Source organism: Opisthorchis viverrini (assembly GCF_000715545.1).
Source record: "Opisthorchis viverrini unplaced genomic scaffold opera_v5_15, whole genome shotgun sequence".
Lineage (NCBI taxonomy): Eukaryota > Metazoa > Platyhelminthes > Trematoda > Opisthorchiida > Opisthorchiidae > Opisthorchis > Opisthorchis viverrini.
Genome location: NW_008751671.1, coordinates 2,956,678 through 2,970,187, shown reverse-complemented (window position 1 = coordinate 2,970,187; position 13,510 = coordinate 2,956,678). Strand labels below are relative to the sequence as shown.

The 13,510-nt window shown below is 42.1% G+C and overlaps 3 protein-coding genes across 3 annotated transcripts in view; 2 read left to right on the top strand and 1 right to left on the bottom strand.

Annotated features, from left to right (window-relative positions):
• T265_01435 (hypothetical protein) overlaps positions 1-5,237 on the bottom strand; it is a gene marked incomplete at both ends in the record, with an annotated part of 31,493 nt that extends 26,256 nt beyond the window's left edge. The window contains one exon of the mRNA XM_009165461.1: positions 5,186-5,237. Coding sequence (XP_009163725.1) covers positions 5,186-5,237 — 52 coding nt within the window. The remainder of the gene's footprint in view (positions 1-5,185) is intronic.
• Positions 1-6,107, top strand: part of T265_01436 (hypothetical protein) — a gene marked incomplete at both ends in the record, with an annotated part of 28,306 nt that extends 22,199 nt beyond the window's left edge. The window contains one exon of the mRNA XM_009165462.1: positions 5,958-6,107. Coding sequence (XP_009163726.1) covers positions 5,958-6,107 — 150 coding nt within the window. The remainder of the gene's footprint in view (positions 1-5,957) is intronic.
• A 78-nt stretch (positions 6,108-6,185) lies between these two features.
• On the top strand, positions 6,186-7,280 carry T265_01434 (hypothetical protein; the record flags this gene model as incomplete). The annotated part of the gene is made up of 1 exon (XM_009165460.1): positions 6,186-7,280. One exon carries the CDS (start codon positions 6,186-6,188, stop codon positions 7,278-7,280), a length of 1,095 nt encoding a protein of 364 aa, XP_009163724.1.
• Between the last annotated feature and the right edge of the window lie 6,230 nt (positions 7,281-13,510).

Here is a 13,510-nt window from a genome sequence, read left to right as displayed (position 1 = left end):
GCCAGCTGAACTGCTGCTCGAAATACTGTGCCCAGCGATCCAAACGTTCTGCTTTGCTGCATATCAGGGAGCCATTTTTGTCCCTGATTATTTCGCTGACAAGAGGTTTCCGAGGACCAGTCGGAAGAACCAAGTGGGAAAATTTGCGCACGTTTCCAGCATTCTTCGCATCTTCCATTTCTTCGACCTTTCGGCTCCACCAAGTTTCTCGGTCTGCGCGGACACCCAGTTTCACGCGGGTCCAGCAGCCATCATAATCTAAAACGCATATTCCTCGCGGATGAACAAAACGCTTAAAATGAACGTGTCTAGTTGATTTGGTTTTGTTTACTTAGAATGTCATAATGCCATCTTTGACTTTGGTTAACAAATGTACCTTCGTTTGATCTTTTTTGCAAAATGTAAGCTTTCGTATTGGAATTCAGCAGATTTTCAAATTTTCCACACGCATGTACTTCTATGATTAGCGGTATAATCATTCCACTCCCAGTATATGATTTTCAAAAATGAACTCACACGATTCACACAACAACTCCCAGAAAACGGATCTTTGCGTTTTGCCTTCCTCAAAAACGGTTCTTGGCATATTCGTGCACATCCATTCTCACCTAGAATTCGCGCCATATTCGCCCCCCTACGAGCGATGATGGAAGCTGCGTGCCTGCCACATCTGCCGAAGTCTGACAGAAGCAATTTGTCAACATCAAACTTAAATGGGCGTGCGTGAGCTGTGGATCTGAGGCTGACATTCAGCCAGTCGGGAAATGGCCGTGTGACACCAGCTAGTCAGATTGTTTACGCCAACCCGATGAGGAAATAATAATAAAAATAATCATACATATGGCCAGCGCCCGATCTCTTCTGCATGGGTGAACCAACCGAACCATAAATCATAAGATAATGGTAACTTGGACAGATTATTCACGGGACCAACATTTCTGCCATGGTCCATCTAATGCTTTGACCGAAACAACCTTACCTACATCCCTGAGTTTGTGCATGTTTGTGTGCGTGCCCATTGTGTTTCCGATTAGCACCGATTATTACTACTTTTGGTGTACCAAGCATGTCAAACACAATCAAGGCGTGATGGCGTGGAAAAAGTTCGCCTATAGTAACAGACAGCTCCTACACGTTCCACGGAAAACAATAATGCCAAATCACGCAATGCACGGCCCGCCTGACTATCTGTGTAATCGAAATCAGAATGATTGTCTTTCAAGGTAGTCTGATTTTCTCGGGTCAGATAAAACCGTCAAATCATGATAATGAAAAACGGAGACCCATGTTATTCGCTTCATATCGTTCAGTTTCCAACACCAAACTATGTGATTTCCGTTTAGACTGTTTTCGGCTAAATATTACCGTTTGTTACCCGTTCAAATCGTCTCCGATTTCCCGAATCATACTGCCCACACTGAGTTCGTTATCGAAAAAACGCGTCTCACGTGACTCTTCATACTTATTTGTCCCAAAATCATTCAGGGAAATTTAAACACCGAGTCCAGTAAATTAGGCATTCCTGGGGAGCAATAGCTTCATGTGTTGATAATTTTGGCTGTATGGTGGTACAGCATAGTACATCTCCCAAGGAATCCTTTGTACGACAGTCTATTGCGAAACTTTCTTTCCCAGCCAAAAAGCGTAAACGGGTCAATGTGTCAATACTAACTCAGCAGACCTTTAATTTTCATGGGGGTGAATTTCGCAAGACCAAATGAAATTTTCATGCTTAGTTGTCTTTGAAACAGCATGAATAATTTGCGAAACGGAAAATTGAGAGGTATGACATCTCACCATGCGGCGGAGAGGAACGCACAATAGATTTGCTCCCGCAAATAACCATTGTCATTTGAGAGAAACAAATTGCCCCCAAGTGCGGAAATTCTGAGAATAGACATTGAACTTCCCAAGTTATATGCCGTTTACGTCAAACGCCTCTTTCACAATAGGGTATATAGGTGAACCCGGGTGCACTAATTCACCTAGCATCGGCCTCTTCTAAAACGGGCCAGTTCCCTAGAGGCTTGGATTGTGTTATTTCATACCAGCGAGCTTTTGTACGACCTCAAAGACATTCTCAAGGAAAAATCTCATGATACCTATAAATTACCTGAGGTGCTTTATTTTAAACGCTGAGTTCAAAGGTAGCACATGGTATATTCCTGAGCCACAAGTAACCGATATCCTGTATAAAATCAAGTGCTTGTACACAGGCCCGTTTGTATGGAATTGTCTAAAAGTAGACAGAAAAGTAAACATCAAAGTTTTGGCTTCTTCATCAGTTCATCGTCCAACCGATTATCGACGATATATAATCAAACGAAATTTCATCAGCCATACACTATTGAATACCAGCTGATCACAAACGATCGAAACATTAAGCCTCCGTAAACCTAGACATGATAAATCTATTCACAAAATACCAAACCGGCAGAGATAGCCTCATATCGCTTTCCGTGACTTTCACCGTGAGCTTCAATCGTCTGTTATTCTCTCCTCAAAACTCCGCTCAAAGCGACCTTTCATGCCAACTCGTATTCAGAAACGAACACAACGAAATTCCGCGCTACACAAAAATCAAGGTTGATGGGTATACATAAATTGTACGTGGGGTGATTTTTTTGTGTGCATCACTGCATATTTACGTCCTAAATTGGAAACATTATTGTAGTGGGACTATTAAATCAGAATCATTTGACAGGTATGTTGTTGGTGATCGGTGATATTTAATCCTTCACCCGATTTAAAATATATTCAAGTTGAATCACAAATCTTTAGCGAGGCCTTACTTTAGGCCTATGTTGGCCGGAAAATGCATACTTACCGACTTAAGAAGGGCGAAACCGGTAGTGTAGTTCTGAGGATTTTTCAGCAAGCTTATGAGTAGTGTGTTTCGTCCAGAATAAACACAATGTGTTTAAAATCATAAAGGTAAATGATACATAGCAGCCATAACTTCGAGGAATTAAAAAGTAACTAAAAATGTCGACCCAGTGTGGTGAAGAAAAATATAATTTCTGTCGCTGTTCCAACCAATCTGTCGTTTTTGTCTGTAAAGTGTTCAACTGAATGTCAAAAAGTCACGTGAATGTCATCAGTCGAAAGTAATGGTCTGTTGCTAAAGTACCTATCACCGTTAGGCAGTCAACGAGTGAGATGTGAGCATTCACTTCTTGGATACTGATACACAGTAGGACGACAGTTGGACTTGCGGAAATTATCATTTTTGAAGACTACGGCCCACGAATAAAAATGAAGAGCTATACACAATTTGTCAGTGATGACAAGGAAGATCTCAATGCTGTATTCCAGTATTTTTGTAGTGTACGTGTCACGAATGCAGTAAAATATACGATATGAGCAAGTGTAAGGTTTGTAGATATTAGGTAATTGGATCATTGGGTCGACCAGCCTTTGCTGGATTTCGGATCAAGCTTGAACCACAAAGGCTGTGCAGCTATAATTTAGTTTCATTTTCTCCTTGTTAGAAACTGGTTTCACCTTGAAGAGTTCCAGTTGCTTGCACGTTCTTAGAGCATCTGAATGCTTTTCTCCCACAAGCTTCTGGCTTTATGACTGCAATGACTTTGTGTTTGTTCAGTTTGTCACAAGAATCTTGAAATCACTTTCACATTTCTTAGAGGCTTTCATTCTCGTTCTTGCGAAGCTTAGCACTGTGGATCTTTGGTTCATAACAGTTTCATTAGAGTGTAGCATCGGGCTTCGTTGTTATCACCTGTTAGAAGATCAATGAGGGTTGACTTGGTCCCTTTCCTCAGCGTATAGGCGTGCGGAATTGAAATACACACCACACTTGAGGGACTAAGATAGTTGTTATCTTGGGGGATAGCAAATCAGTATATCTGTAATAACTAGTAATAACTAGTAATAACTAATCTGATATCTTTGATCTCCCTCTCTAGGAAACCGTAAAAACTTTAGTACCTCTTGGTCTAAGTTTTTTGTTGACAAGCTTGCTGACGATTGCCACAAAATAATGGTATCTTGACTAATTCTAGTTGAAGAATCTGGACTCAAATTGACAAACCATCTGCACCGTTAACCAGCCTTGCGGTAGTCTGTTCCAGCAGTTCAAAAGGATACCTTTGCTATTAGCCATTATTTTCACAGCTGCTCAGTTCTCTGCTGTTGTGAACCACTACTGGATATGATGAGAAATGAATTATTCTACATACAAGCTACCAGAATAGTGGTAGTAAATCTGAAAGAAGATGACAAGTGAAATGACAATTAGAGTATTTCCTTCTTTAAACACAGGGTACGAATGGGTAAAGAGAGGCTTGCTTTTATCTGATATTACCTGTGCAGTTTTGTAACAGTACGGAAAACAGGCAAGGAACACATCTGATTTCCGATAAAAGAAAAACAGAATCCAGTTGGCTAACCATATCAGAACTTGCCTGCAAAGTACCATTCGATTAATTCACCCAGGCTGAAAAAGCCGATTGTGTATTAATTCACTTTCAGGAGCCAGTGTGATCAGCCGTAAGGCCAGACGTCTTAGAAACTTCTTTGATTGTTTCTATGACTTTTTCTACTTACGACGAACCATGAAGATCAACACCTTCAATTTAAGGGAAACATATTAAGGAGAATTTCAGCATTTCAGCTTTCTGTAAGTCAATAAACACAGGTTTACGTCATCGGCTTAAAACACGTGATTTCAACTGCGCCCAAGCTACATCAGGCTTTTTCGGATTCCGTTTGACTGGTGCTGCGTCACAGCAGTAGAGTGACGACGGAAACTATCCGTCAGTGCTGGGGCTCGGAAACTGTTCGGCTGGTGTGGGACTTCAAAGTGAATTGAGTGATGGACAGAAGTGATAGTGTGCAGCTTCCAGCGGTCCAGCTTGACAGGTGAGCCAGTAGTTCAACCTTTTCTGGAGGAGATGCTTGTGCAAAGCAGGCTTAGTAAAGCCTTGACCAGTATGGTTTAGCAACTTGGGTTTGCAGTGGAATTTTCTAAATAGGTGCATTTTTGCCCATGCTACACGTGGTTTTGTGTTTGTCAAGTCGATTCTGACTGCACCTCATTTCTCTGTCTCAAACTCGATCACACCAAACCACCCAGATGCAGTTGTCAACGTCGTCATTCGTCGGTATATTGTGTGTGTGTGTGTGTTTGAAGGGTGTAGGTCTGAAAGGCTACTTTCTTACCTACCTGCTAGTTCATCTACACTCACAGTCACAGCTTGCGCAAGGCGGTCCAACATGTGCGCCTGTTATTCCTTTTGATCGTCACCCGTTAGACCGAATGCGATGTAACCAAAATGTTCAAACCTGTTAATCAACAGTCATCCCGCCCGGTTTGATTTTTGAATGTAGTTGAAGTTAAATTTTGACCGACTCGTCGACTGGTCGACAGATCATTCTAGTAACCATGCAACCTGTCGACCACCCAGTGGGAGCATAAACCAAACGCCCAATCTCTCCTTGCCGGGCGCATCCCCGCAACACAACACTAGCTGCACGCGTGCACGAATAGGCTGACCGCATGCACACTTGACGCGCGACAAAGTGTGTTGTTTCGAGCCTCTAATCGGTTCACCTGACAGGTATGACTGAGTGTGCTGAGGGAAATGGACATACAGGCAGGTTTGTGCGTGTGCTTTCTCCAAATGGGGATAACAAGTTGGTAATCTGTTCTCGGTGGCCGAAATCCATATTGTTCAAAAGTATAACATATCGGCAACGTGAGCGCTCACTGTCCCTCTGAAGGAGGGGTCAAGCTTGAGGATTGGAAATGAGCCGCTGTATCGTTGGAGACCACCGATTCGAGGCATCTGATTGAGGCCTTTCGTAACGGGGGACATCCCTTTGTTAGTTCACAGACCAGTGTGTGGGTGCTTAACACACATGTGTGCACGTGCAATGTACAACACGTCCAGACAACGGATCAAATCAGAAGACCGCATGTTCGTTTTTGTCTGTAGCCTGTCAAGCTTACGGAGCGGGAAGATAAAGTCAAAATGGAAAACGGTACCCCACGTCAAAAATGTTCACTAGCGCGACTGGAACTCCCATCATCCACCCTCACCTTTTCTATTGCTGATAGCTTTGTATACAGTGGGGAAACTGCTTAACGCAAACTAGAGCGTTAGGTATAAATATCGGAAGCAAGTGGTTCGGTTGGAGGAAAGCAATCCTACGGCCGCCTTCAGATGCCAGTAACCAAGTCTCTAGATGTCAATCTCTCAACAACCAGTGCTACAAGCACTCCATCGTCACCAAGCAGATCTCTCACCGTGAACTGCTCCACCAAAATTCCTTCTCATGTTTTACATTCTGTGAGCAACATACAAACATCACCTAGTAATGGACAGTCAGCTGACAAATCGAGCAGTGCACACTATACGCCGTTCAACACCTCACTTGTCTTCCCTTCTAATACAAATACCGGCTTCAATTCGATGGATTTGTTAAATAAATCCTATGCGTTCTTCTTCGCATCCTTTGAAAAACAATGGACACAAAAGCTCGATCAGTTGACCTTTCGGCTTGAAAGTTACCAGCGCGAACAAGCAGCGATGAAATTCCAGATAAACCGCTTGGAAAGGGTCATGCAAATTTTCATGGAACAAGTGAAACCGGATGAAAACTCCAAACGTCACTCATTGTGGACTGGATCTACACCCCTGTTGCATTCGCTGTCGAAAATGAACAGTTCAACCACGTTCCCAACCAGTCCACAAAGCATAACCAACTGTAACAGTCTAACGGAGGATGTGAACATGTACCGTACAAAACACGACTTAAATTTCTGCACTCCAAGTATCCCGCTGCCCTCTACCACTGTATTTACAGAAACCGCAACGAATGCAATACCCGACAGATGGTATTCCAACTATCCGCCGACCGGTCGTAGTGACGCAGCAGTCGTTGGATTGACACGTCCTTTTGGTGGAAGTTTTGTCAATCCTTATCTCTTTTGGCATCAATGGATGTTAGGCTTGTTCGGCGCAACATCAAACTCGTCTGGTGATAGCACCAGCACCAACTGCACCATTACAACGGTAGCAAGTGCAACGGGCAAATCAGCGGCGATATCTTCAACCGCGGAATCCAAACACAACTCTGGCAGCTGTTCGGTGTCGGCTGCAGCCTTTAACCGACTACAGGAAACACACATGAACCAATGTCGGGTAAGTGCGGGCAAGTTGGACAGCGTTCCTCACAAAATAGCCAACTTGAAAGAGTGCGGCCAGATGAGTCAGCTTAGCAGAATTTTCATTGGCAAATCGGCTATGGCCGTTTAACCAGATACACAACTACTTGATAGTCACTTCCGTTTTTCGTCCCTACGGTCTATCCACCTGGTTACTCTCATGAAAATCTCAGGCTTTACCCAACAATACTTTACGGTGTTTTCGCTGCGCTATCAACACCATTTTAACCCGTTTATATGTTGCGTGTCCAAGCGCTGACTGGGATTTAAACCAAGTAGGGTCAAAAGCAGGTAGATTTCTGACAGAAGAACTGCCTCTAAGCCAATCAGGAGAGGTCTTTTGATTTATCAGCCTTCAAAGCGCATACTGCCCAAAGCCGGTGGAGTGGACCGCGTAAAAGAACTTCATGGCGGAAGACTGCAATATTCATGCCGTAATATCACTACCATGCAGATGAAAATTTAGATGTTGAACTAACCCCATCTATTATCGCAGACAAGAATGAAACGTTTTTTGGCATGTGTGTGTAGTTACTGTTACCGGAGCGAAACGAAAGCTAAGTAGTGAAGTCCAAGCGGTATTTAGAAATAAGCCAGGCCTACAAAACAAAGGTCAGTCTTTGATGAAGGTTAAGTACACTCCACCCATTAAGTTGATTTGCCTTTCGTATTTTTGATACCTATCCAGTAAACAAACTTGTTTTATAACTACCACCGATCGTTTTGTTGCTGGACCATTGCGTTTAGCTGCATAGAAATTGAGTCACGTTTTACGGAGTAATCGGTGATAAACTTGGAAAAATGCAAATGCTCACCCGTAACTTTGCAACGACAAGAATGAAACGTTTTTTGGCATGTGTGTGTAGTTACTGTTACCGGAGCGAAACGAAAGCTAAGTAGTGAAGTCCAAGCGGTATTTAGAAATAAGCCAGGCCTACAAAACAAAGGTCAGTCTTTGATGAAGGTTAAGTACACTCCACCCATTAAGTTGATTTGCCTTTCGTATTTTTGATACCTATCCAGTAAACAAACTTGTTTTAAAACTACCACCGATCGTTCTGTTGCTGGACCGTTGCGTTTAGCTGCATAGAAATTGAGCCACGTTTTACGGAGTAATCGATGATAAACTTGGAAAAACGCAAATGCTCACCCGTAACTTTGCAATCTTGGTATTGTTTAGAGAAATTTGGTGCGAACGGCTATCTTACCTGGCTTTGATTTGCGGGCAATGTGTTTATGCTATCTCTCAGACAGATTTTCGAAGTGCATGTGCTTTTACGTAATGTTTATTTTTCGCCGACCTATGTTCAGTACGGTTCGTGTGCTTTCAGTATGAATGAACGGCTGGTAATAAGGCCGTGGCAGAAGTGTGTTCTTTTTTACCTAAAGGGTGATTTCTTCCGACAGGCATCCAGGATTTTCAGGTTTCATAAATTTGTCACACGAAAAGAGCAAACAGTTTCAACGACAGAGTCCATGCGATTCAAAGAAAACTCAGGTGTGAGTACTGTTTGATAGAAGTTGACAGTATGACAAAGGTATTGAGAGTGACTCCAAAATACTTGCCTAGTATGTTCTCGTGGAGACTGTGTTATACCTTTCGCCACCACCCCTTTAGTTGTCATCGATAAATAACTTCGGTTGTGCATTTTAGTGCAATCTATATGGTTTAACTGATCCGGACTATGAACGGTCATCAGTAAGTTAACCGCATGTTGGTCTGTTGTGTCCATTTCAGATCGTGGAGCAGCGTCGGGAACTTAAATCTCCGTTGCATAAGGCAATTTCACATCTTTAGGAGTGATGGGTCTGGTTGGCTGTCGGTGGGCTAGCTCGATGACTAGCTAGGACGGCCGTTGATACCTCTGTCTCAATTCAGTTTGTATTACGCAAGTATTGATCAGGTAGATAGGTGAATTAAATTGAGCATGTGGATAACTTTTTCAGAGAAAGGAAAATCGTTTAAAAATAGTGCTCCTCGTTGGTCCATCTATGCGAGGTTCTATGAAGTCTCCAGGATAAAGGATGTCATAATGCTTTTAGTGACGTTCAAATCGGGCAGAGTGAAAGTCACAGTCCCTTCTTCATAATTAAGGAGGGCAGATGCCAGTAGCTTTGTAATTCATGCCTCTTTGTTTTCTTTTGAATAAAGGAGCCCGATTCACGTAAACGTTAGCATTTTTAATGATGAAACATACGGTTGTATCACAGGTATTTATCTAAAAAAAGCCACAGCTTTGCAAGATTATTCACAAAACACTTCAGGTCGTCGTGGCTGGATGCGCGCCAAACTCCAAAATATCTCGTATGAGTTTCATCCAGTTCTAGATGTGTACAAAGATCTATTTGGTCCTCAGTGCATCTCCTTCCTTTTAATTCACGAGAGGTTCTTCGTAACCAGTATTCGTGGGTGAATTCTTCTTTAGCACTCAACTGATTTTTTGCAGCGATCAGATGGTCCAATGAAGCAAACTCCGCTATAATGTCCCATGCGGTGACAATAATTTTTAAATCTCCCACCCTCTGTTTCTGTTTGCCTTAGTGTTCGCCGACACTAAAGTTTGATAAAATACTGCAGCGTCAACCGAGACGTGTTTCCCACAGAATAGTTTCGAGGATAAATTATGCAGTCCGATTCCACCTATAAACTGTACTTATATAGTGATAAACTCTTCATGGACATATATATTCATCCATAAGGAAATCTGCGAGTGTGACCCAGTTTATTCATCATTGGTGTGCAGATGGAAATGAGTTGTACGTTTCTACGAGTCACACATATGTCCGGTCATTCAGTCTAATTACTAATTTACTGAAGACCTTTCGCGACCCATTGTGGACCAGACAACTTGCGCTTTAAAATTGCAAGACCCCCTTTACAACCAGCTTAGGTTGCATTTTTGATTCGTTTTACCAAAATTGGCTTCACCATTTGACTCCAGGTTGCAACAGCTCACTTTACATGTGTAGTCTTAAGTAAAATGATTCCATCTGTACAGTGTGGAAACTGTGTTAATTGAGCCATCAAATTATCGCAGGTCCGGTGTATGGATATCCCCATAATTTGACCAGCTTCGTTGCTGAACTGAGTTGATGGCTTTTGAAGATTCTATGTCTTCCTAAATATTGCCACCTGAAGTTCGTATTTGGCCAGGTTGCTTTTTCGTGAGCATCTGTCCACTGTACCGGGCAAGAAGATAGACTTGAGCTTTTTTGACGTTATATAAATATGTATGTATGGCTCAATCTTCATCATTCCACGCCAGCAACCATTCGAAAATTTGTGCACACAATGAAATAAAGCGGGTGGAAGTGATCAAATAAAGCATACCATTGTGTGTTTAAAGGCCCACAGTAAAAGACTAGAAGCTCTCTGACCTGAAGAGGCTGAAAAAGGCCTTCAAATTAAATGAACTACTCGATAAATGCTAAAGTCAACGTAGAAGCATGCGTCTACGGTTAACAGCCTATGACAGTTCTTGGGGGATGATATACGTCCCAGGTGGTTACTGAAATACATTTTTAAGGGCTTGAATTGTACTGGTCTCTGATGGTCTCAGATTTGGAAGGGGAAACAAGTTCTTGGTAAGACTCGAACTGAGGCAGGAACGACCAATATAATTAGCAAACAATGGAGGTAAACTTTTTCACACATTCTGCTTGGCATACTTTTCTTGCTTTTGAGAAAATACTCAACTAACTCTCTGATCATCCAAGGCCGCTCAGTCGACTCATGGTCAATGTCAAACATGGTGCTGCTTTTAAATTCTTCAACATCACAGATAGTAAAAAATCCAGCCAAAGTCTGAAATTATCGACTCATAACACGAAACGTCCCTTCAGTGGGATAGTGGTGTGTTAACATTCCTCTTAGAAATTCTAAACGATTAGTGGTTTCATTATCTACCATTCAATTAGGTTACCCAGTGCTGAGTGATGAGTGCACCTGTTTAATTCAACTTTGCACAGAGTCGCACCACGGAAATTTTTGGTCCATCATATGTAAATCTTGAGTAGGTTCTGACATTAAGTTCTCACTAGGATGTGTTCGTTTGATAAAATACGACGGACTACTGTTGGACGCTTTGTTTTGGATCGATGTACTTCCTTTCCTGAGTCAGCTTGTCTGGAGCCCTTGTAGCTTTATTCTATGGTTTATTGGTATTTTTTACCTGTGTGTCACGCCTGACAATGAGTAAACTTACGCGTGTCCTCAGTGTTTTACCCCCTTCTGCATTGCTCAGGTACACAAAACTAACGATGCTGGAGAGGCAGACAACCTCGTCTAGGCACCATCTGTCTCGCAGGCAAAACAAGATGTGAGCTGTGTTCAGAGAGTTGATGAAAACTTTGGATGAACCTTAAGGAGAACGAAACTGATAGTGAGCGGTCAGCGGGTTTTCAGCAACCTCCTCCGTGAACTAATTTTCTCCGTTAATACACGTCGGCAATACTGTCTCTGTTGCAGTAATATTTCTCCCGTATTGCATGAAGTACTGAGGCGACTGTGCTGAGGTAGATGTTGCCACCTTACAGACAGTAGCACATCAATAATGTGGCTGTCTCCTAGTATTCTTATGCATGGGTCGCCTAGCTCTGTGACCTTGTAGCGTCTTCCTACCTAAAATAATCAGGTTACTCTGCCTTACGATTACACACAAATAACACATCGTGTACGTTTACGATGACTTAGGTACCGATGCTGAAAGATCGTTCGTGGTTGCCGTGAGGGGATATGCGGTTGATGATTCCAAAATACAGTAAGTGAAGCTCATGAGACCAACAAGAACTAAGCATTAATTACATCAGAAGTTGCTCGTGGTTCAACAAACCGGTGACTTCAATGATATTTATAGAACTCAGGACCAATTGGAAGGTCAAAATTTCAATAAAAAACAGACTACTTCTTGCTAGGAATTTCCGGCACATTTAACATCCATTTGGACGTGAAGGTGATGGCTTCAAAAATGAGTCTTGACTTCAGTAAGAAATATGTGGCAGCCTTATAACTCTTCTTCAGTCTTAGCTCGGATGTGCTTGAATTCTAAAGGATGATATCAGTAATTCTGGTCGATTCGATAACTTTTTAAAGCTCATCTTGTCTTCCTGTAAAAATTCTTTCAAAACGGATTTCTGTATGTCTTGCCCACTAGTGGTGCCCCATGTTTCCTGGCTTTTCAGCACTGCAACGTGGGTCGTGAAAAAAAAACAGAAAGAGAATGCTGAATAACGGTAGAAGTTTGACAAACTCATTTGCCTCAGATACATGTGCATTTTCGTGATGTCCAATCAACTGTGGCTGAGTTCGGAAATTTTCCACTCTTCCTCGTACGGAACTGTTTAATCCTGTTTTCCAGCGTTTGAACCGAGAAAATGAAACAACAAATCACCAAGCCAAACCATCACATTTCGTAGGTTACTGCACAAAAATCAAAGCATTTTCCATATTAATTTAAATACAGGAATTTTTAATGTGGTCACTGTGGCAGTGGCACATAATTGGCCATTTAATCCTCATACGATTGTCTAGATTGGCTCGCACTTGAGTCTGTACTTCACTCTGGTTGCTAACCAGTAAGGTTATACAAGTACGCAAATTCTCTGGAGTTTCGTGTTGTCTGAGCCATTTTGATTGGTCTGCCTGCCTGACCGAATCCGAGAAGCGGCCCTATGTTTTACCAGCGTGCGGGCTATTGTTCGTGTCCTTGTCTGAAAAGCAACCATGTCTTAGCTTTTTCATCAAGATATTAAAAAATTTATAAAGTTACCCCCGTGAAGATCATCAGTCTCTGAATTGCAGGGAAAGCAGTTTACACATGTACTCTACTAGATGGTTGAATGAAGCAAACAGATTTTTAGGATCAAACTGTTGAATGGCTAGACAACAACCCAAAGGTTCGCATGATGGTGGCTTCAAAACAATTCGCTCTTTTTACTGAAGTAGCTTACAACATTGTCCTGCCTCAGCGAAAATGAGTTTGGTCACAATCAACGTGGTTATCTCCAGTACTTTTGATGCTACGAGTCCAAACCTTTCTAAAAGCCTGATTCGAAACAAAAGAACACGGAACTTTTCTGAGCTAGGTGGGAAAAATTACTAAGTATTTTTTTTAACATTCAGTATCACTGCTAACCACAACGTGCAACACGTTAGTACAATCCTGCTTGATGTGAATGCAGAATAAGTATTCATGTGGGTGACAAATAAATAAGCTCAAGTAATTTTGTGGATAGCGTTGGGGTAAATACATCATTAGCATTCAATGACCACACGATTCGTACAGTAGATGTCGTGGCGCAAAAAAAAAGTCAATAATTCAC